The 22718-nt window shown below is 37.8% G+C and overlaps 1 protein-coding gene across 1 annotated transcript in view; it reads left to right on the top strand.

Moving 5' to 3' along the window:
• Positions 1-15166, top strand: part of LOC132152815 (immunoglobulin superfamily member 3-like) — a 193183-nt gene extending 178017 nt beyond the window's left edge. The window contains exons 7-9 of the mRNA XM_059561714.1: positions 10244-10654; positions 13316-13738; positions 14121-15166. Coding sequence (XP_059417697.1) covers positions 10244-10654; positions 13316-13738; positions 14121-14371 — 1085 coding nt within the window. The 3' untranslated portion in view covers positions 14372-15166. The remainder of the gene's footprint in view (positions 1-10243; positions 10655-13315; positions 13739-14120) is intronic.
• The last annotated feature ends 7552 nt before the right edge of the window (positions 15167-22718 follow it).

Raw genomic sequence — 22718 nt, 5'->3', positions numbered from 1 at the left:
GATCACAGCATTGAAGCTGTGAACCTTATTCACAAGTTTCTATATTCATAGGTTGCATGACGACACTTTTTGTGCCCAATTTCACTGCTACATGATGTGACCTACGAGCAGTGGTTCTCATTGGTATGGAGTTTCATAGCCATAGTCTTCTACAGTGTGTATCTGTGCTGATCAGTGTCTTGTGCAACACAATCTTATTCCAAGTGCTAAAGGGAGAGCAGCAAGAGAATGAAGCCGTGATCAAAAGATGAGATATGATTTTGTTTGGCTTCCAAGCAGCATCTAGATGCTTAATTTTTTGAAGGGAAGTGGCTTTTAATGTGGCCTGCCTCTGACTCTGAAACAACAAGCTCCTCTAGGCAGATGGGAGAGGTTTTCAGATCAAATGCATTTATTTAGTAGTAATTTGTGGGTGCCCTAGCATGTGTGTTTATTTTAGATGCTGCGTTTGTTAGGTTCCCTAGATGTGCAAAAGGGCAGTCAAGAGTATTACAGCACCACAGTTGGTCTTATTTACAGTGCTATTGATATGCATATATAAATAAATACATAAAAATAAAAAGGCATTACGATACGATGAGTTAGTCGGCAGTACATGGATGTTCTGGTTTGATTACAGGTGATGCTTGGCCTGACAAATCTGAGAAGCTCTGATTCTTCAGACCGTGTCCCAGGAGCCTTTATGTAGAGCACCTTATATTCCTTCTAGAGCCCACAAGCTCTTTACTCCTAATTCAATCACTAGAGCTTTGTGTGCTTCCTTATTTTCCGTCCCAGTGCCGAGGCAATAGACCTTATTTCATGACATTCACTGGCACAATGGAAGATTGATGAAGGACATTTGTTTCTGAAGCATTCATATCCAAAACCATTTCATACAGGTTTGGTAATTAATTAGCTCTGAAGTGATGCTCAAGGTCAAAATATAGGGCACTGTCTCCCACCTGATTCACAGAGAACCTCTTCAGTACGCACAAACTCACACCCACCTGCACTCTGGCTGTGTTCTAAAACCTAGTGAACTGCTTACACAGAGAGCATTTTAAGCAACATAGGCTCATTAGAAGTAACCCGCCTCTACTACATTTTTGCAAAACTCCAAAAACACACCTCATTCTAAATAAAACATTCTAAATAAAACATTTATCAGTTAAGAAAGACTTTTGCATGATTCCTTGCATAATACTATATGATTTCAAAACTTTTTTTACCATTACCACCAGTACATTTTGACATTTACAGCATATATCCAGCTGCATATGTATGGCATATGTCATAAACATCAGATGATGCCAACCCTGACCCAAAAAACAAAACAACCTAATTTTTCTCAAATTACTATAATTTTGGTCACAACATATAACCATTGATGTTAATCATGTTCACCATTTCTAAGTGCATGTCGTTAACTAACTGCATGATTTTTATTATTGCAGAACTGTACATTTCTGCCATCACCTTGACATAGTCATCGATAATCTACTCCTAATTGTAATGTAGAAACATTAATTTCCTGTGAAGTTGCTTTGCAGTGGTGTTTATTGTGAAAGCGCTATACAATTAAATCATAAATTGTATTGAACTGATATGTGAGCATGTCGTTAGATTGTTTCAGTTGCAATGCGGAGTACTTGAGTTAAGCTGAAATGGCATAGTTGCTTCACCAAATGTCTTTAACCTCATGTTTGCTTTTGTCAACACTATTAGTTAAGTTTAGGGTAGGGTTTAGTGTAGGTGGTAAGTTATTTTCAAACATGATAGAGCATTAGCCTTTTAGCACCACTCACTGGACATTTCCTAATTTTCCAAATGTCTGTGATAGAACCAACATAATACAACTTTGCCAGATTCACATTAATGTTTCATAAAACTAAACAAGTTTTTAAGACCACTCAGTGGACATTTCACTTTTAAAATGTCGCAAAATGTGCAAAAAACCTCATTTTACAGAAATGTCGCCACAGGCACATTTTTTCCCCTATTGACCCTGGGCTGGGGTTAAGATAACATATGTGGATGGAAGCAACAAAACGATGCAGACTTGTTAAATACATTTGTTTAGCTAAATTCTAGAGCTGCACTGTAGACAGTGTAGACAATTTGCTCTGACTTTATTGAAATAAAAATCCATCTAAGATGGTTTACGAATCAAGAGAAAGATTTTTTTTTCTTTCTTAGAGTATTGCATTGTTACCTTAGCAACAAAGCCCCAAAGTCCTTTGAAATCAATTGTTATTTGAGTCGCTTATGCAACATAAATGAGGTGTGCTATTTGCATGACTCTTAAAGTTGCTACCTATAGAGTGTTCCAAATTGGTCACTTTTTAGGTTCTGTTTCATAATGCTGCATGTGTAGACATGTGTAGACAGCAAAGTGTCTCTCTAAATGTGTTTGGAAATTTTAACTGATTCTGTTCCAAATGTCATTTTGCATATTTGAATTTTTTTTTTCTCGCTCAAACCACTCTTTTGGACCACTTGTAAACACTTTAAACTCTCAAATATATGTCCTTGGTTGTCACTAGTGCTTCTTCAAGCTGTCTGTATTAACTCATCTTCATTAACTCTCCCCTGCCTATATCCATATACACACTTCATAGCATTTTTAATCAAAGTCTCTGAGGATGTTACTCGTCTTTTTCAAAGCAATTTCCTTATTCACTGAGCTCCCTAGCTAATGTTACTTGACATTTTCACTCTACACTTTCTGTAATGTTATCGTTACTTTTTACTTTTTGCACAAGATGTTTTGCTGATTATCATACATAATCATAATACAAAGAGGCTCTGATTGCAAAATGACCGAAACACCTGTTGGCTAAAATGACGAGAGCATTAAACAGATTCTATTCAACCACATTCCTCACCACACAATTGCTTCGGTCCACAGAAAACATTGTATTTAGTTGAATGCATCTCTCTCAGTGCATATAAACACATGTCACCTACAGTATGCCTACTCTAGCAGACTTCAGTGTACATACTGTACGCTTCTGATAGCACACAGCAATCCCAGAGTTCACTAATAACCACACAAGGCTGCTTTTGCTGCATCACAGCCCAGAACGTATGTTGCAAGTTAAGGGAGGGGGGACACGTCTCAATGGAAGTTGGAGAATTAAAGCAGGGTGGAGGCACAGGACACCGAGGGCTCATCTGTGGACTCCCTGCCCGAGTACAGATCCACATAATTACAATATAGCCCTAACTGCATTGTAGAAGACTGCTGGAAATCCTTCTGCAACACAAAGGAATCAGAGATGTATCGGCCTCATTAGCATAGATATTAGGCTCCCATTATGTTTTTGTAGCAGACGGAGGGCAGCAGTGCTCAAGCCTCATTCTTCACTATGCAAGGCGGATCTGCTTAAACTGCTCTCCTGAGGGAGCACAGCCTCCCACCCCTTAAAAAACACACACTCAATCTGTTTCACTGGGATTAAGCACATTTCAGAATGTTAATATGACACATTTCAGGCTCTGCTGCTTGGATTAACAGTTAGAAGAGCTCATGGAAGAGCAGCTAAGTTTGGAGCATTAAGCTGACCTTCAATGTGCTTCGGTTAGTGCCGTGTAAAAAAGAAACACATTTGTGTGTGTGGGTTTTCAACTGAAAGTCACTTACTTCACTCCACAGTCCATATTTTCACTTTTCCTCTCATTTTGGCAACACGTTATTCAGTTATCTACTTTATCTCTGTTCAATGTGAGCAGCTCTTTTGCCGTTTTGTGATTCAGCGATTCCCTCTTAATATTACGGCACCATTTGCTCACTCCCTGATTCCCTTTTATAAAGTATGTTGTGCTTTTTCCCCTTCTCTCGGTTCTTATGTCCCTTTCAGGCAATCCTCTGTCTCCTCTTTTCATATCCATTGTTTATCCACCTCTACTTGTCATTGCTCCACTCAGTGGTACTTTACACCCCCCCCCATCTTTTAAAAAAAGAAACCGCTCCAAAAAGTCTTTTATGTTTACAGGTACACCGGTATGATACAGGTATGTCTCTCCTCATTCTCGGACAAATAGACATGCTTGTGGAACTCATAAAAATGCATTAACTGGGATATTATTATGCTGATTGACAGTGATAAGGACTCTTTATCTGTCAGTGGGGGTTGATATTAGCAGCTACCGATTAACTGTTCATCCCTAATGACTGCTTGTGTTTTCGTATCATCAACAGAACTCTTGAAAGATCGCTGTGTTGATAATGGAATAAGAAATACTTAGTAGCATAGATCCCATTTTCATGGCAGGTCACATAAATGTTAGTTTTATTTATTTATCATCTAGTCTTAAGCCAATTTACACTGTGCCAACAGTTCAAGGTGCTGCACCTATTCAACAGCTGCACTTTACTGTTCAGTCTAATATAGTTTTTATCTGCTCTATCCTTCAGTAGCAACCTTTTTGCAAATTCTGCATCACATCTGACGTAATCACAGAACAATATGTGTCATGAGATCAGACTGAAATTATCAGTAGGATGTGCAGAGTAGAAGGTGCTACACACAGTCAGGAACAGCATAAACATTGCACACACCCCCCCCCCCCCCCCTCCCTTCCTATCTAACTCACTGTGTCTGAGTGGGCCATAATTATTGTCTTTGCAATAAATCTCAGACTCTGACAAAGTTCTGGCAGTGTCAGAAAATTAGTTTGGCATTTGTGCAGCGTTACTGCTCCTGCAAGCTGTACATTCTGACTTTCACTCAAGATCTCACTGGGAACATATTGTTCAGGCTTTAATTTTAATAAATGCTCTTTTTAGAATGGCAAGGACATTTTGTTTGCTCAGAGTTATAGTATGTCACAGCACAATAAACATTTATTTATTCCTCATGAAGTGGTCCCTTTAAAATATCCAGTGCATGTTGACGTCACTGGAATAAATGTTTTCTTAATGTAATAAATACATTTTTGTTTCTTGTTGGGAAGGCTGCATTATCTTTGGAGATTGTGTTATCAATAAATAAACCAAATAAAAGCATTTTTATCTCGTCAGCACAGCATGTTGGAAATTAACTGGGGCTAACAAATTGGACACATGCAAAAGGAAGGAACACAGCTCGCTGTCTTCTTAGAAAATCACAAATGCACTTTTTCTCTGTTTGCTTTCTCCGCTGCCAACCTCCCCCTCCGCATCTCCTTGCCCTCCGTCTGAGAGCCGTCACAAACTGCCTCTTATCAAGCTCTGAGCTGTTTAAAATGTGCTGCTTGATTTGCTTCATTTTCGCAGTCTCTCTTACTCCCCCATCTTTCTTTTCCCTCTCTCCTTTTTCATACATTTATCGATTTTCCTAATTCGATTATGCAACAAAAATGAAATTGCTTGTAGTTTTGTCAATAACAAATATCTTGTTTAATTAAATTGTTTAATCGTGCCTGGCAGAGTCCGAGTCAGAGAGGATTCCATCAGAATTTGATTGGTTACCTTCTTTAGGACACATGGAAGAGACCCTCCGAAGGATTCAGACCTAGTAAGGCAAGTGAATGATGAAAAACCCAAGCAAGGCTAGTCATAACTATGGCTAATATGAGTGGGGAGATAATCTTATTTGCTGCAACTCTTGAGAGCTAATAAAAGGATAGCTGTTCCTGTAGGACAGAAAAGTACAAAAAGCAATGGACCTCATTCCCACCTTGTCACAGGCTCCCTGTTCTGCTCAGTCTCTTTATTAGAAAATTGAATGGGGTAAGAGAGAGTTCCGAGCATCAGTCCTCCGCTCCAAGTCCACTTGTGCATTATGCTGAAAGAAAAGCATTGAGCAGGAGTGAGCTTGAAACAAAGAAAGCAAATGTTTCAAATCATATTCGCTGTATTGCTTTTCTGTTGCCCAGAAGACTAAACTGTGTCTCAACTGTGAGCTGCCGTGCATAACTTTTCCCTGATTTCAAAGCCTCTGTGAATAACCTTATTTAAACTTGAGCAATATTGTATGATTATATTAAATTGTGCAGCAGTGCTAGAGTAAAACTGCTTTGAAAATGCCAGTGTGTGTATGATTTTCTGAATATCATGCAATGCTGAATGCACCTGTAATCAGTGATGTTATCAGCCACAGACTTGTTTGTGAACGAAGAAAAGTAACAAGTAACGCAAATTACGTAATCAGATTACTTTTTTCAAGTAACTAGTAAAGTAATGCAATACTTTTTAATTTACAAGAAAATGTCAGAAAAAAGCAAAAAAAAAAACCAAAAAAGTGTAAAAGGGCTTTTACATTTGCTATAAATAGAACTTCTTATATTAAAAACAATCAAGGCCTGCTCATATTAAAAAAGTAATGTAACGCATTACTTTCGATAAAAAGTAACCAAGTAACGTAATTAGTTACTTTTTTAGGGGGTAACGCAATTTTGTAATTCATTACTTTTAAAGGTAACTTTCCCCAACACGGGTTGAGGTCATGAAAAAATGACAGGAAATAGTTGTAGACTCTGTACAGATGAGTAGGATTGTAAATTTTAACCACGTATGTCTGCTAAGAGTGAATTTTCAACAAGTACACTAGCACATAGACTGCTTTGAAGCTAAACTACATGAAGTAAAAGCCACATAACTCTAATTTTGATTTCATGGGGTCTTTAATCCCTGACATCTCTTTTTCAGAACCTTGTTTTCTGTCAGTACCGGAGAAATTAGAAAGAAAACTAAGAAGTCTGTTGTGTGGAAATCCCATCCATTGGTGGTTCTGCTTTAGAGGATTGAAGAGTCACTCTCCTGCGATTAGCTGCTAGCTCTGAAGGGTTCTGTAGCCAGCGCTTTGAGAGCATCTTTAGTGTTTACCCAACCAATAATGTTTTATGTCTGAGGGCACACAAGATGCAATTTTGCATTTACAGGATAAATGCCTGTTAGCAGTGTCAAAAAATGTTGAAGTTTGTGGATTTTTGTCAATCTAAATTAATTTCAGGCCCACTGCAGACTCTAAATGCACTCTTTGTGTGTGTGTGTGTGTGTGTGTGTGTCCTGAAAACTGCAGTTCAATAAAAATACACAACCATTTAAAAGTTCAGGGTTAGTATGATTTTTAAATGTTTTTGAAAATTCTCCAAATCAAAATGGCTGCACTGAAAATCTGTTACAATTTAAAATAACTGCTTTTTAATATATTTTAAAATGTAATTTGTTCCATTGATGGCAATTTGCAATTTTCAGCATCATTATTCCAGTCATCAGTCACATGATCCTTTAGAAATCATTCTAATATGCGGATTTGATGCTCAAAACATTTCTTATTATAAAGTGTTGAAAACTTTATGCTGCTGAATATATTTGTGGTAACCCTGATACTTTTTTTCAGTATACTTTGACTAATAGAAGATTCAAATGAACAGCATTTTTTTAAATAGAAATTATCTGTAATAATTAAAGTTTTTTATGTTGCTTTTTTATGTTGCTTATTCTTGCTTTCAATAGTTTGCATATTATTTAAACATATTATTAAAATTTGACTTATTCTCATAGTGATTTTCCATTTGTTATTACGTGAAATTTTCTTTTAAAGGGGTGGTTTACTGTTGTTTTTTTTCTAGGCTTGATTGTGTTTATAGGGTGCAGTCTAACATGTGTTCATGCTTTGTTTTTTAAAAAACGCATTATTTTTCACATAATGTACCTTTATTCCACACCGATCTGTCTCTTTTCTGACAAACGGCTTGATTTATTTCCTGTTATTATGAAGTCCCTCCCTCAGAAATATGCAATTGGCTAAGATTGGTCACGCATCTTAACATCCCGTCGCTCAAGTTTAGAATGTGCTCCAGTTGTATTGTAAACGATGACGTCCTCTGTATTGCTTATCAATTTGAGCCGAATGAGACGCAGAGAATATTAATGAAGAGGATTGCGCAGAACCTGTGCAAGCACAGCTCTTAATGGAATGTTTGTTTGTTGTTTTCTCATACTTTTAGATACGCTGTTGTTTGTAAGTGCTATTGCTTCTGTTAGCTTTTAATATATGGTTTTATTCTGATTAAAGTTTAATACAGCACAGCAACGGTACGCACGTCCATGTATAGCGCTTCTCATTGAAGAGAGAGAGAGAGAGAGAGATGCAGAGCAGGGTGATGTGAGGAACAGGATTGAGAACCGCTGCTTTAGAACATTGGTTTTAAAACTTGTGAATCCATTAGAATCATTAGAAGACAGAATATGCACAGATTCTTACGTGCACCCCTATTTTTCTCTTCCTCTTTTCTAAAGCAGCAGATCATGGCCTCGCACTCTTTGTTGCGTGTTCCAGAGGGCGGGGTTTATCTGGGTTCGTGTCATAACAGACCTGGGAAGAAGCTTGTTGTAGTCCCTCACCAGTCGTTTTTGTAGGCATTGAATTGACAGAATTTTAAAAGCAATTTGCATTGAAATTTTTGCACTGGAACTCAAACAGCAACATTATAATCTAACTAATGTTAAAAAAGTGAAATCGCAATCTACCACCTCTTTAAGAGCTAAATTAGCAGTTAGCTGGCTATGTGCCAACACGCAACTGATCTACTGTATCAACAACTGAAGGGACACAGACACTAATTCTTGTCAATCTTGTTGGGGTCTTCTGTTTTGAAGCTGAACTCCGGGAGATATTAGCTATGATAGCCCTGCAGGAGTGAACAAAGCTCTTTTTGCAGTGTGACATTTTAATTTTAGAAGCTCTTGGGCTGATAGCATTTATACAGTGACAACAGTATGTCAGAAAACGGCGGTAATCCTTCAAACACACAGCTGTCGCACCAAATACAATTTTGATCATTAATTATTTGTCATAGATTTCTCTGCAGTTTTTGGAGAGTTTTATGTTTGGCATTTAAGAATATGGAATAATACCCATATATTTGGTTAGTTAAAAGCCTGAATTGAGGAACAATTCATTATTAGTTTGCAGTTTTATTTTTATAAATCTTAAAACACCTTAGAGACTGAACACACACACAGAAAAAAACTAAAATCGGTGAGATTTGACATTATACAATTGAGCTGAGGAGCTTTGCTGCAAGGATTGAGTTTCTGGCCTGCTGGTTAGATGCATGAGAGTGTTCATACCACTGTTATTCACGGAGAAGGTTCTGGCTTAGGGATCAATCAGGGGACTTTGCTAGAAGTGCAGAAATGCGTGAGGGGGATTACCGGAGCCAAAGTGTCAGTGGAAAATTGGATTTTTAGCAAAAAGGCATTAAAGCAGGAAAAACAGAATGTGAAGTTTCACAGATGCTCATTAATTTAAGGTAATAAAAGATGTAAAAACAATCATATGAAGTGATATGACCAACAGTTTTGTATTTTCTTGATGAAAGGCTGTGTGTGTGTGTGTGTGTGTGTGTGTGTGTGTGTGTGTGTGTGTGTGTGTGTGTGTGTGTGTGTGTGTGTGTGTGTGTGTGTGTGTGTGTGTGTGTGTGTGTGTGTGTGTGTGTGTGTGTGTGTTGAGCAAAATCGAGAGGAGCAATGGAGTAATGCAGTGGCATATGTTTAATGCGTTTGAAAGTGTGTCTGAACCATTTGCACGTTTCATGCCAAATAACAGAGCCGTACATGTAGGACATCTGCTCGGTTTACTTTTAAATGCTTTTCTGTTGCGCCTATCTAATGATCTACGTTTGTAAGTGTGTGAGACCTTTTATTTGCCAGTATGAACGTGTGTCTCCCATCTTCATTGTGTCTTCCTGAGCTCTTGTGGTGCCCATAAATCCACTCATGATGTGAAATAGCAGTCATTGCTGATGGCAGTCTCACCTGAAGCACCTGTAGTAATCCAATATGTATACCCAGGATCCCACAGCCCTTCTCCCCCAAGGATGTTTCTGACATCTTATTTCTACCAGATCTAAAACAAGTGATTCCAGCACTCCCTCAGCAACAGCAATTATCCATTCCGATTAAATGCCTATTCACATCAGAAAGAATCAATGGATTCCCATGGATATGATTTCAAAGTGCACTTTTTTTATTTATTTTTTTATAAGTATACTTAAGTGTGTCTTTCAAACATGAAAGTGGCCTATTATATTAATAACATATTATCTGCAAGGAAAGTTTTTAAATATTCTTTTAGGATTTAAATTACATTACAAGTGCACATTTAAGGTAATTAAATTCACAACCTTTTCACAGGGGTAATCACTTCAGAAGAACATTTTGTCCGCCAACAGACAGAAGTTTCTTTTTTTATGTATTTGGTCTAAATAGGCTGTGATTCCCAGTATTCATTGTTCTACCGTTTCCCTGTTTTGCTCTATCCTCCTTTAGTGAGTAAACTGAAGGTGCACAGGTCGAACCAGAGTCTGCAGTTTCTGGAGGACAGTCGGGTGCGTGTCAACTGTTCCATCACCTCTCAAACCAGCCCAGACTCTCAGCATGCAGTGCTGTGGTACGCCCGGAAGGCCGAGGCAGGGGAGCCAGATGAGCTGCTGTTGAAGATCGAACACTCTGGTGCGTTCGAGTATGGAGCATACGCAGAGGAGGAACATCTCCGCAGCCGTGTGCAGTCAGAGAGACTATCTCCTCGGCTATATGGCCTCACCTTGCACCGTGCTGAGACCAGCGACTCTGGAACATACTACTGCCTTGTGGAGGAGTGGCTCATGGACCCCGATGGACTCTGGTACCGTCTGGCACAAGACTCCTCCGGCTTCACACATGTGGTAGTGAGACAGCCAGGTAAGAATGTGGTGGCTTATCAAATGCCCATTGAGCAAGTAGCTTTAGCATTATATGCATATTTGTATGTAAATGTATATTTATCTGTGTCCCTCATTTAGTTTGAACCTTTTTACTGATTTACTGATTTTACTGAAAACTTTTATTAAAGATGAGCAGTATTAAATTGATAAAATGAGATGGTAAAGACATTTATAAAGATACAAAAGATTTTAATTTCATACAAATGTATTTTTTCTTACTGTAGTCATCAAATAAGCGTGAAAAGAAATGTATCATGATTTCTGCAAAAAAAAAATAAAAAAAATGTTTATTATTGACAACAATAAGAAGAAACATTACTATAAGAAATATTAGAATGCTATCTAAATGATCATGTGACACTGAGGACTGTAAAGACTGGAATTTCACATTGCCATCACAAAAATAAATAACAACTGGAAAACTTGAAATTGGAAAGACATTTCACATTATTAGCCTACTGTTATTATAAATAAATGCAGCTTTGGTGAGCATACATTTTCTAGTCCTTTTTGAATTTTGTTCATGGAAAGTTCTGGGCAGTATTTACAATGGCACCCTACTAGCAGAGTTGGCCTTTATTCCTATAGCAGACACCAAAGCCTTTGAGATTCAGTTTTAGGTGTGTGTAACATCCCATGGGCTTATCAGGCCATCTGGCATGAGAGAATCGGAAAGAGCAGCATGAAAGCATTCTCCCCCTGAGACCACCATGGAGCTCAGCCATCCTGAGCTCATGTCTGCCTGAGCTGAATCACTCATCAGCATCTGTGCATTTATGAGAGGAAGACATAAAAAGAGACAGGGGCTTTGTACATGTAACTCCTCCAACACAAGCGTGCAGCATATCAGCCCCTCAGGGAGCCCCTCGCATGGGCCATAGACCTTAGCACTCACAGTACAAGTGGCGAGGGGGAGTCTGAACCTCATAATGGACACAATCACGGCTGCCAGAGCCCAGAGGCTTTACTCATGACGCCCATCTGAGTGCCACACAGCTGCTCTCCTCTATTCACCCCACACAGCCCCCTGCTGCAAGCTGCCTCAGCTATTCATCTATACCCCCCTCCCCCTTTTGGCCATAATGTCCACTTTTTTCCAATGACATCGTGGCCTAGCTCCTGTATGCAGGTCTAGACTATTGTGGTTCAGGTGACTATGTCGACAAGATTTGCATTAGTCTGATGTCATCTGGACTCTTTGACAGCGCTGAATCAAAGTTTTGAGGAGCAGGGAAGACAGATCTCACCCCCACATCCGAACCTGGCACAGCAAACACTTTTCAGTATTACTGCACTACACATGGGTCATCGACTTACCGCTTTTACACAGACACGTTTTGTTGTGTAGTTTGTCCTCGGGTCTGTTAAGCAAGTAGCTTTAGGAGCACAGGTGGCCAAGACATCTGCTCTTCTGAAACACATCAAGGTCAAGGAAAAGGGAGTTTGGGTGGTACCCTTTTTTTTTTTTTTTTTTTTTTTTACTGTTCACATAACTTCAAAAAGTGTTAAATTATTATTCTAAATGAGTAATGCATTCTAACGTTCACATGGACATGCTGATCATTATAGAAGCCCTTATTTTGCATAGTTATTTATGCATTGTGCGTTTTCTATTCTTCATTTAATGCATTTATGTATGAATGCGTTTCCTTTAGCGCACATATATATATATATATATATATATATATATATATATATATATATATATATACACACACACACACACACACACACACACACACACACACACACACACACGCACACAGTGCATATTTCTGATTTATCTAATATGCGCTTAAATTCCAGTCTTATTTCCCCGGGATGCGTGTCAAATCACCACCCCGCTGCATGATTGCCTGAAGTAGCAAATAGATGAAGTACAAATAGATGGTTGATGAAAGGTTCACCACCTTATAATCTGCTATCTTAAAAGTCAAATTGCACTGCTTTTGCATGAGCAGAAGATAAGAGGAGCCCCTTAAAGTGTGCCGGAAAATGCAGTCTTATTTTTAGCTGATCTCAGCTCAAGACACTGCTGCAGGAGCTTGTGACTTCTCACACAAAATGTGATGATCCTCACCTCCAATTGAGAGTGACATATTGAACAGCTAGTTCCACATCCCTGGATGCGTGATGCCCTGCAGAATTTCGATAGAGAATAGAGATGATTTTAGGGTGTGTTGGAATATATAAATTCTTTCTATACTTGTATTAACATTTTTAGGTCTGTCATTATTTAATCACTGTCATGTCCTTTCCAAACCTTGACTTTTTTATCTGATGAAAACATTTCTTATTATTATAAATGTTTTTGTGGAAACCATGTTCATTTTTTTTTCAGGATTCTTTGATGAATAGAACATTCAAAAGAACAGCATTTATTTGATATAGAAATCTTTTTTTTGTTTTATAAAAGTCTTTACTATTACTATTGATCCTATTTCAAATGTCCCCTTGTGTCTTCAAAAGAAGATGGTCATACTGTTTTTAATTTTTGGGGGGTGAATAATTCCTTTAATTAAACCAGAATATTTGGCTCTAAATAAATGTAACAACGAGTTTGCAACACATGCTACCTGAGCTGAGGAAGATTAGAATTGTTGCACTTGATGATTTTTATCATGGGTTTTTATTGCAGTGGTGAAGTTGCAGGTGGAGGAGGCAGAATCCAATATCACCGTACCTGAAGATGGATCAATCCGGCTGGGCTGCAGCATTCTGTCTCAGTCCTCAAAAGATTCCCGCTTCTCTGTATCCTGGTATGTGTACCGTTTGGGACAGGAGGAGGAGGATGAACAAGAGTGCGTCTTTTCCATTGGTCATGATGCAGTGTTTGGTAATGGGAACTGCAGCCCTACGGAGGAGCCCGTTCTAAACTCTCGCCTGCAGTTTGAACGCACCACCTCTGACCTGTACAGTCTAACCATCCAGAAAGCCCGGCCCAGAGATGCCGGCAGTTACTTCTGCCACGTGGAGGAGTGGCTGCTGAACCCACGCAATGCCTGGTACCGTCTGGCCACCAACAACTCTGGGGTCACCGTTGTTAATGTTATGGAGCAGGGTGAGCTTTTGAATTTTATAAGCACTAACCACATCTACTCATATGGTTGTTAATACTGTATTCTCTTCTGCTATTACACTATTTCCTAACCAGGCGCAATGTAACAATTAATTCCTCTCTGACTGCCATGTATTATTTTCATTCCTGCAGGTTTTTTTTACCACTTTTTGACAGACAGACAGATAGATAGATAGAAAGATAGATATAGAGATTGATTGATTGATTGATTGATAGATAGATAGAAAAATGAAATGCAGAATTTTACTCATTTCAATATGTCGGGTAGGACATAGGGTTCACAGTACTTTATTTTTGTTGTTATATATATTTAACTTCCATATTAAATTATTCTGACTCTTTATTTTGTTCTTCTCTCCTCTAGTCTCTACCCTACAGTCAGTGGTTTGTTCCAACGACTCCCTCTTCTACTTTGTCTTCTTCTACCCTTTCCCTATCTTCGGCATCCTCCTCATCGCGGTCCTGCTGGTGCGCTACAAGACCCGCAGCTCCAGCAAGAACCAGGAGGGCAAGAACGGAGCGCCGCTCTTGTGGATCAAAGAGCCTCATCTCAGCTATTCCCCAACCTGTCTGGACCCCCCAGTCCTCAGCCTTCACCCCGGCTCTGTGGAGTAACAGAGACACGAACATGACCCTGTCTCGCTCATCTGCACTCTCTCTTTGACTCCCTCTCTCTTTTTCTTCTCCTCCTCGTCCGTGATGAGGCCACCAGAAAGTAATCTGGGCTTCTAGCCTGGCCTGTCAATCCGTCCATGTGACTGACTAAGACCTTCCTCAGTTGAAGTTGCCATGACTACAGTGGCTGCTGGCACCGATGCCTAGACAGTTGCTTGGCTTTTTTTCCCTGTTCTTTTTTTAAAATATGATTTTACTTTTCTTTCATGCTCTGATGTGAGAACCTTTCCTTTGAGGTGGCAGTATCCATATGCATTGATGTATTTTACCCAACTGACACTAACCTCCTTCTCTCTCCAGGATAGGAAACAGCAGTTTCTTTTTTTTACTCCTGTTCATGAAATCTGGTGAAAACCATTGCATATTATTTCTTATTTTGTCTGTGCTCATTTTTGCTCAATAAGACTGGAAGGTCATTGCAGGACCCTGAACGGTTTTTATAGACAATGGTGTATGGATGAAGGAAGAAAAGGACAATCTTTCCTTAGAAAAACCCAGAAAGCTGACAATGGATGTATATTGATTTTGTTTGTGTGCATGTGCCACAGAACTGACCTGAGAACTTCCTCTGTATTAACGGATATAGACTATGAAGAGCCCTCATTGCCCACAGACTCAAGGATATACATGGACCCCAGCTCATCATCACTGCCAAAGACCAATACAACTCCAAAAGCCAAAAAAATTCAAATTCACTGACACTGAATAGGATTAGAGCATCTGATGTCATCCAGTTAGAAATGACAGTGAGATTCCAACACTGACACGTTTCCTCACTCAGATGTTTCTGCATGCCTCCAAATTGCCAATTTCATTTCAAGGTCTTCTTGACCTTTCCAATGTAAAAAAAAAAAAAAAGATTCATTTATCTCCAGAAACACCCTTGTGATCATAAGCGTGTGTGTATATAAACAGCTGACCCCACATTTAGTGAGCGTTCGCCTCAGTGTCCTCGCATTTTCATAATGCAAGGTTAAATGGAAACAAAAGGGGGCACGAAGGGCTTTTCTCTCCAGAGTTTTACAATTTCTTGTAAAAAAAAAAAAAAAAAAAATGTCTTGAGGGAGACCGCTAACAGGACACTATTGACTATTGACACAGTGCCAAGATCTTTTTATCATCATACGTGCCCTGTAATGAACCAGAAGGAGAGCAGATATTGGTAGACTTCTGCGTATATGAGTTATGAAGGGATTTGACATTTTGTTTTATCTATATTCTAAGTCACATGAAGTGTTGTTCTTCTCTTTATTGGTTTGTGTTTGAAATATGGTGCCCGATCTTTGTGTTTCTGCTGAAAAAAATTGAAACAATTGTGAAAGCTTAATGCGCCATCATAACCTGTAACCTGTGAAGACCTACTAGTGTGATTATATCTCTGAGGGTTAATATAGCATCTAAATTATTGTTGGTCTCCATAAACACTGCCATATTTGACCAATGAAGATGCTATAACAGAACTTGATCCTCACATTTGCTCTGCAATCCACACTAGTCCTGTGTCATTCAAGAAAGCTCTATGCTGAGCTTTGTTTAGAGCTTAGTTGTAGTGTTAATTCATTTTATGTTCAATTTTCTTTTCCTTTATTTCTACTTGGACTTACGTCTTATCCAGTAACACAGACGTGCGGTCTGACATCAAACTGGACGTGTCTCACTTATAGGCAACACTGAAGACCTTTTGACAGTGCAACTTTCACTCTGTTCCCACAGTCGCTCAGAGTATCATCTGGGTCGCTGCCGCCCTCATGTGATCTCGCGGCTTTTCTGTAAATGAAATTTAAATCCATTTGAACCTTGTGGTTGTCTTATTTATTGAATCATAAAAGTCCTAGATAGAATATGTGAACTTCATAAATCTGAGTAGACAGAATGGGGTAGAAATAGCAGTGAACATTTAGGCAACTATAACTTGGCTGCTTGCGTGCAGTAGCCTAGAGGATTATGGGAAGTAATTCTGAACCAGTCTGAGAATCTTTATACAGATGACACAGTGATCTAGCTGTCTTGATCTACTAAATTCTGTATTGAACTGTACAGTGCATGATGATGAGTAAGGGGGACATTTTATTAATGTTTGAAAGTTGTTAGTCGTGATATCACATCAGATCCATGGCATCCTCAGAATCTCCATCCTTGTGGAAGGCTTTGCTGATTCAAAGCACCTGTTCAGCCATTCGAACACAGCAACTCGCAAATGTAATGCAAACTTCTGTTTGATCAATAGGTTGGCCTTCCGCAAGCAGGAGATATGTAGTGTGACAATGAGTGTGACATTGTGGTTCTGCTGTCATTCAATCTGTACAGACTTATTCAGAATTCTAAATAGTGTTTTTGTAGTTCAACATGCCCAGCTGAATCATAATGTTCTCACAATGTTGTAAATGCATTTCGAGGGCTGCATGTCATGGCTGCGTACTGGCAGTATAGCTGCAGAAAAACTTAACAAATGACAAAAATATTGTGTTGATGTGTGTTCTGTTCATTTTTCTGTTCTTTTTCAAGTGTTGATTTTTATGTCTTTCTTTTTTTTAAATAACCAAAACAGTGCACTGATTTTTTTTTTAAGTTGCCATAGTTTTTTCTTTATGCTTCTGTGTTTTTGTTGTACTATGTTACATTTTTGTTGTGTTTTTTTATATCTATACTTATTTTATTAAATCATAGCAATTGCTATTATGAAAAGCTTTTTGCTATTGTCAGTTGATTGCAATAAAACTTTCCGTGCACCACACTTTAGACTGTGTTTATATAACTTAAACTGTACAGAATTATACTGTAACCCTTGTTTTAAACAAAAATGTATTTAAAAAAATGCATGCGAAACATTCAACATAGCAGTCTCAAATAGTGAACTTTTAAGAATACCATTAAAACCTTGATGTATTAAAACGTCATCAACAGCTGAATGTTTAAACGGTTATATCATGCCATATCATTTAATACAACTTCATCTTCAATTTTTGAACTTTTGGAGAGAGTTTAATTCCATCAAGCTCTAACAGAATTTTTTGTAACACCTCAAACGTGTATCGCAGTACTCGGGGGTATTGCAGATTTAGTGCATAAATCAGGCCCATAAGCAGCATGCATATCTTTGCAGTATTGCCGCATCCTGGCAGCATTTCTTTCCCTTCAGGAAGGATGGATACATTGATCGGATCTTCTCCATCAGCACCATGGACAACCTGTATTTTTTATGATGTGCTGAGTGATGTCACTGCAGCTGTCCTCCTGCATACAATTTAGAAGAAAAAATATAAGTCTTTTGAGAAACAAAAATAGAATTGCTGAAATTATTTAAAGTGACTTCATTATCACAACAGAATGAACAAACACACACACACATACTATAAGACCATATGGTTTCGATTATGTTAACCCTTTGATGCGTACGATTAAACCGGTGTGATTATATAGTGCATTTCAGTAATTTAAATACATTGTGACAAGTGTTTCATCAGAAGTAACTTCACTGTCATCAATCAACGGACTACTATCTTCTGTTGCCTGACTTGTATACGTCTGTAAAACACTACGTTTAAAATCTTCAAGGCAGTGGGGATTGTGCTTCCTACTTCTATGTGAAGCAAAAGTTGAATATATATTACTACTGTAATCACAGTCATTAAAAACACATTGAACAGTTTCGTGCTTTTTCAGATGAACTCCAAGGTATTCAAAATATTGCCTCTCTGAGTGAAAATGACATGAATTACATACAAGACATGTAAATGAAACAACTTGCCCTAACTGTTCAGTTTGAGTATGCTCTCTAGACAAATGTGTGCGAAGTGCACCCCAACCTGTAAATGAGCAAGGACAATCTGAGTACAAGCAGGGTACTGACCGGCCTTGTCCAGTCTGTAGATGTATCAATCTATAATGCTTTAAGAGCTGTAAACGGTTTGAAGTTTTAAATCTGCATTTTTTTGCATGGCCAACTCATATCATTGAAAGCCTACTCTTTTTTCCTTGATGACACCAGTGTTGAAAAACATAAATCTGTCCACTGTCTTGGCTCGTCCTAGTGTTAGGTAAGGTCCCCCTGTAAATAAACAGACACAATTTGTGATATTAAAACATTGATCAATGATATAAAAGTTACATCTTCTCACATTCTACAGTATGAATGAAACATACATTACGTTATTTTTTATATTTTTTTCATGAAATAGTTTGGAGCTCCATAATCAGCTGTCACCACACACGCAAACTATGTTGCACCAGTGCTATTGTGGTAAATTGAATTCATTAATTGAATACACAAGTAGATCATAGAACCATTGCTACCAGGGGCATAGTCATCTTTTTTTGTAAGGCTAAGAAATCAGATGCACTGCTAAACAACAACCTCTAATTTTTATTCTATATTTTTTTCCTTATGGAAATTGGTTGATTGTTTTATGTACTGCAAACATTTGTACACTGAATCATCACTGATTTTATACACTGTAAAAAAAAAAAAAAAACAGAATAAGGCATAACATATATTTCGCAAAGACCCGCCCCCCTTAGTTACTGTCGCTATGTCCGACAAGCTACGCCGTTCTCACTCAGTGAAAAATACATTGCGGAGCAGAGAGGAGACTGACAACACGCTGACAGACCAGGTTACTTTTCGGTTACGTTTGATATTAAATAAACATATTAAACAAAGTCTCACCTTTCAAATTTGGTCATTTTTTAAAAGAAATTTAAACTATAAATACCGTTTTGTGGCTCTTTAATGTGTCGTGACAGATCGCCGTAGAGCATCAGTTAAAGTTGCTCGTGAACCGATCATCTCTTCCTTCTAGTTAATTTATAGCCTCAAATAAACATAAACTAACATAAGAAGGAATGTTGTTTTAACCACGGAAAGACGTCAGTACACTCCGTTTTCCAAGTTCAAATCCTCCCATGTAATCTACTAACTCTCCTGACTGCTTTGTCGGACAAAATGGTGGATGGCGAAGTATGATTGGTCAGATCACCTGTCAATCAAGCTGCCTGCGAATGGTCATTACTCATCACGTTAGGCCTACTTTAGTGTTTTAAAAATACCACGAGATTGCTTGAAAAATACACAAACCATATATTTTCATAATCATTATTGTCACTAACGATCTCTACAATCAACTTAGCGCAGTTTTAGAAGCGCAGCCCTGCTTATTTTGAGACCTCATTTATGCACGATTTAGTGCGATTGAAAAAATTTTAGCTTTAACGTTATGTGTAAGTTAGACGTTCCTGAGCAATATTCAGTAAGAACATTCAAACTTTTCCATAACTTAGTCAACAGTATAACGTTACTTCAGCAGGAAAGTGGTTACGTTAAATAATATTAAGGCCTAATTTTAGCTAGCTAGCAGTTACAACGGTAAAGATTTTCTAATAATTTCCAATCAGTTTGAAATTTTTACACGAAAAACAGTGCTTTGACCCATGTTTTATTAAATGTAAAACAGAAAGACAAACTTACCTCAAACCATAGACTGGAAATGCCTCAAACACGACAAAAAGCAGCCACGCAGCAGCCCGCCAATTCGTCTCTGATGATCCAAAGTGCGCAGTTAGATTGTCTTGTCCAAACACGCATGTGCGGATTCAAACGCGCTATACTTTTCAATTAAAATTTACTTAAAATTACTATGTTTATGTGAAGTGACTATGAAACGTTTAAATATTACAAGCAAATATATAATAAGATTTACTCTTTACAACCAGTTAATTTATTACATGAATTAAATGCGTAGATATTTAAAATTTTACTTAGGAAATTCTAGTTCTCATTGAATTTTAATTTTATGAAGTAAAAATTATGATGGTTAATTTAATATATATTACTTTACCAAAAAAGTTCGTTTTTACAGTGTTACAATCACATATTAGTTATGTTCATCTAAAGAATAAGGCTTCTACCTTTCTTCCACACACCTTAATGAATAACAAGAGTTTGTGAATGTTTCCCAACCTTGACCTCCAGGGCTCTGAGAGGGATTTGAAAGGACTGTCTCTTAAGAAGGTGAGAATGGGATCTGACATATCTTGCAGTGTCTCATCTGCTCTGGAGTCAGACCTTTGGATTGTGGGCCGGATGAGTTACGTTATTATAGCATGCCAGAGCTTGTTAACCTCCAGAGCAATGCAGCGGACCCACATTGAGAGCCCTTCCTGCTCACAAATCTGATTTAATGGTAGACAGTGGCCAGTCTCTGCATCTGGCTGTGTGAATTAGGATGTCTGGATGAAGACACGCTTCCGTGCTTTGTTTAACTAATGTTTTGTGATTTTCTATAAGTGTAATTGCAAATTACATCTACGGGCCCCAAATTTGGCATACAATTAGTGCTGATATTTGACCCAAACACAATTAAATATTTTACATTTGTGAAACTTCGCTTGTTTTACTCTGTTTGGCTCAGCTGAGTGCTGCTTGGTGACACAATACCGTTTTTTAACAGGCTGAGAAAAGAATATACAAGCTAACTGATCAAATGTTGTCAGAAACAAAAGTTACTATTTTATTTCAGTAAAATAGATTTTAAACATCTAGCCACCCCTAATGAAGAAAATTTAAATTAGAAAAGACCTACTGAAATTGATAAGTAACTATAATTAATAAATCAGTAACTTTTATTTATATTACACTGTTCTAGACCATTGTTGCATTTACAACATTTACAATGTAAAAAAAAAAAATGATGTAGCATCCAATCCTGTAATAAAGAAAAGAAAAGAAAAGACCAGATTTTTGCGGTATATTCATTCTAGAGAGCATTTGAACAGGACGGATACAGTATCTTAGTAAAACTTTCATCTTAAAAGCACCGTATGCAAGCTTTGGTCATTTAGCGAATGAGGTGTAAAACTGTTGTTTGAGCCGTACCGGGGTCCACGGAGTTGCAGCGATCTCATCAGAGCAAATGCCACTAATAATGCCAACCTCTCACCCCTTACAAAAAGAGAAGACAATGTAAAATATAAAATATGAATATTGGTAATTAATGTCTTTGGGGCAGATACACTACAATTCAAAATTTTGGTGTCAGTAAGATTTTTTAAATGTTATTTAAAAAAGTTTGTTTACCAAGGCTGCATTTATTTGACCAAAAACAGAGATATTGTGAAATATTATTACAATTTAAAATAACCATTGTCTGTTTTAATATAGTTTATGTAAATTATTCCTGTGATGGTAAAGCTGAATTTTCATCAGTCATTCCTCTTGTCTTCAGAGTCACATGATCCTTCAGAAATCATCTTAAATGTTGATTTCAAACCTTTCTTATAATGTCGAAAACATTTGCGCTGCTAAATATATATTTTTTGTCTTTACTGTTGCTATTTTGATCAGTTTAATGCATCCTTGCAGAATAAAATTATTATAAAATTATTATTATATTATATTTCTTTCCAAAGAAACCTTAATGACCCCAAACGTTCACTGTCTTTCAATGAAAAATGTTGTTTTAAAATAACTAATGCCATAAAAAACAACATTTCAAACAAAGTTCAAGCAGACAGCTCAAATTATTATATTATTATAAATTATTATTAAATTATTACAAACGTGGCGTTGTGAATTTTAGAAAGGCAAGAACAATTCTGAACACTGATGTACTTGCTCTGCAACTTTTTGTTCATTTTTAACTCCAAAAATCTTCTGTAGCGCACTTTATGTAGACAGCCTACAGTATATCTGTAAATGTGAATGTTCTGTCAACATTTAAGAGTACACTAGCATTTAGATGACATTAAACATGGAGTGAAAGCCACAAACCTCTCATTTTAATTTCACAGGGTTTTTAAGCTAAATCACGCATGCAGAGCTCTGTTGTTCATTATTTGATGTTCCTGTCTGCCGCTGCTGTCCTGTCTGCTAACCAAGCATGGCGTGACCACCAGGGGCCAGGACCAAATCACATCACATCTATCATAACTCATCCTGACTCGCCGGCTAAAACTCCATTCGGTTCATGAATATTAATACTTCTCTCACTCCATGATGTATGTTGGATTGTGTTTCTCATTTCTGGGTCTGTGGGAGATACTGTTCGTCTCCCTTCTAGCCTGTCTGAATGGTGTCATATCAGTTTGCTGACACCACCGCCTGTGCTTTGTGTCACAGGACCTATGAAAGCCCTGAATGGAACGGAAATTACTTTCTGATGAAAGCAAACCTGTGCCACAGGTGTGTGCCTTTGTGTCATTTGTAATATAACAAAAAAGTGTTAGAGAGGAGAACAGACACCACACCTCGATTCTGGGCATTGGGACGCACTTTTTTTTTTATATATATATA

This window comes from Carassius carassius, chromosome 11 (assembly GCF_963082965.1).
Source record: "Carassius carassius chromosome 11, fCarCar2.1, whole genome shotgun sequence".
Taxonomy (NCBI): Eukaryota; Metazoa; Chordata; class Actinopteri; order Cypriniformes; family Cyprinidae; genus Carassius; species Carassius carassius.
Note: the sequence above shows the minus strand (reverse complement) of the source record. Positions and strands in the feature narration are given on the sequence as shown.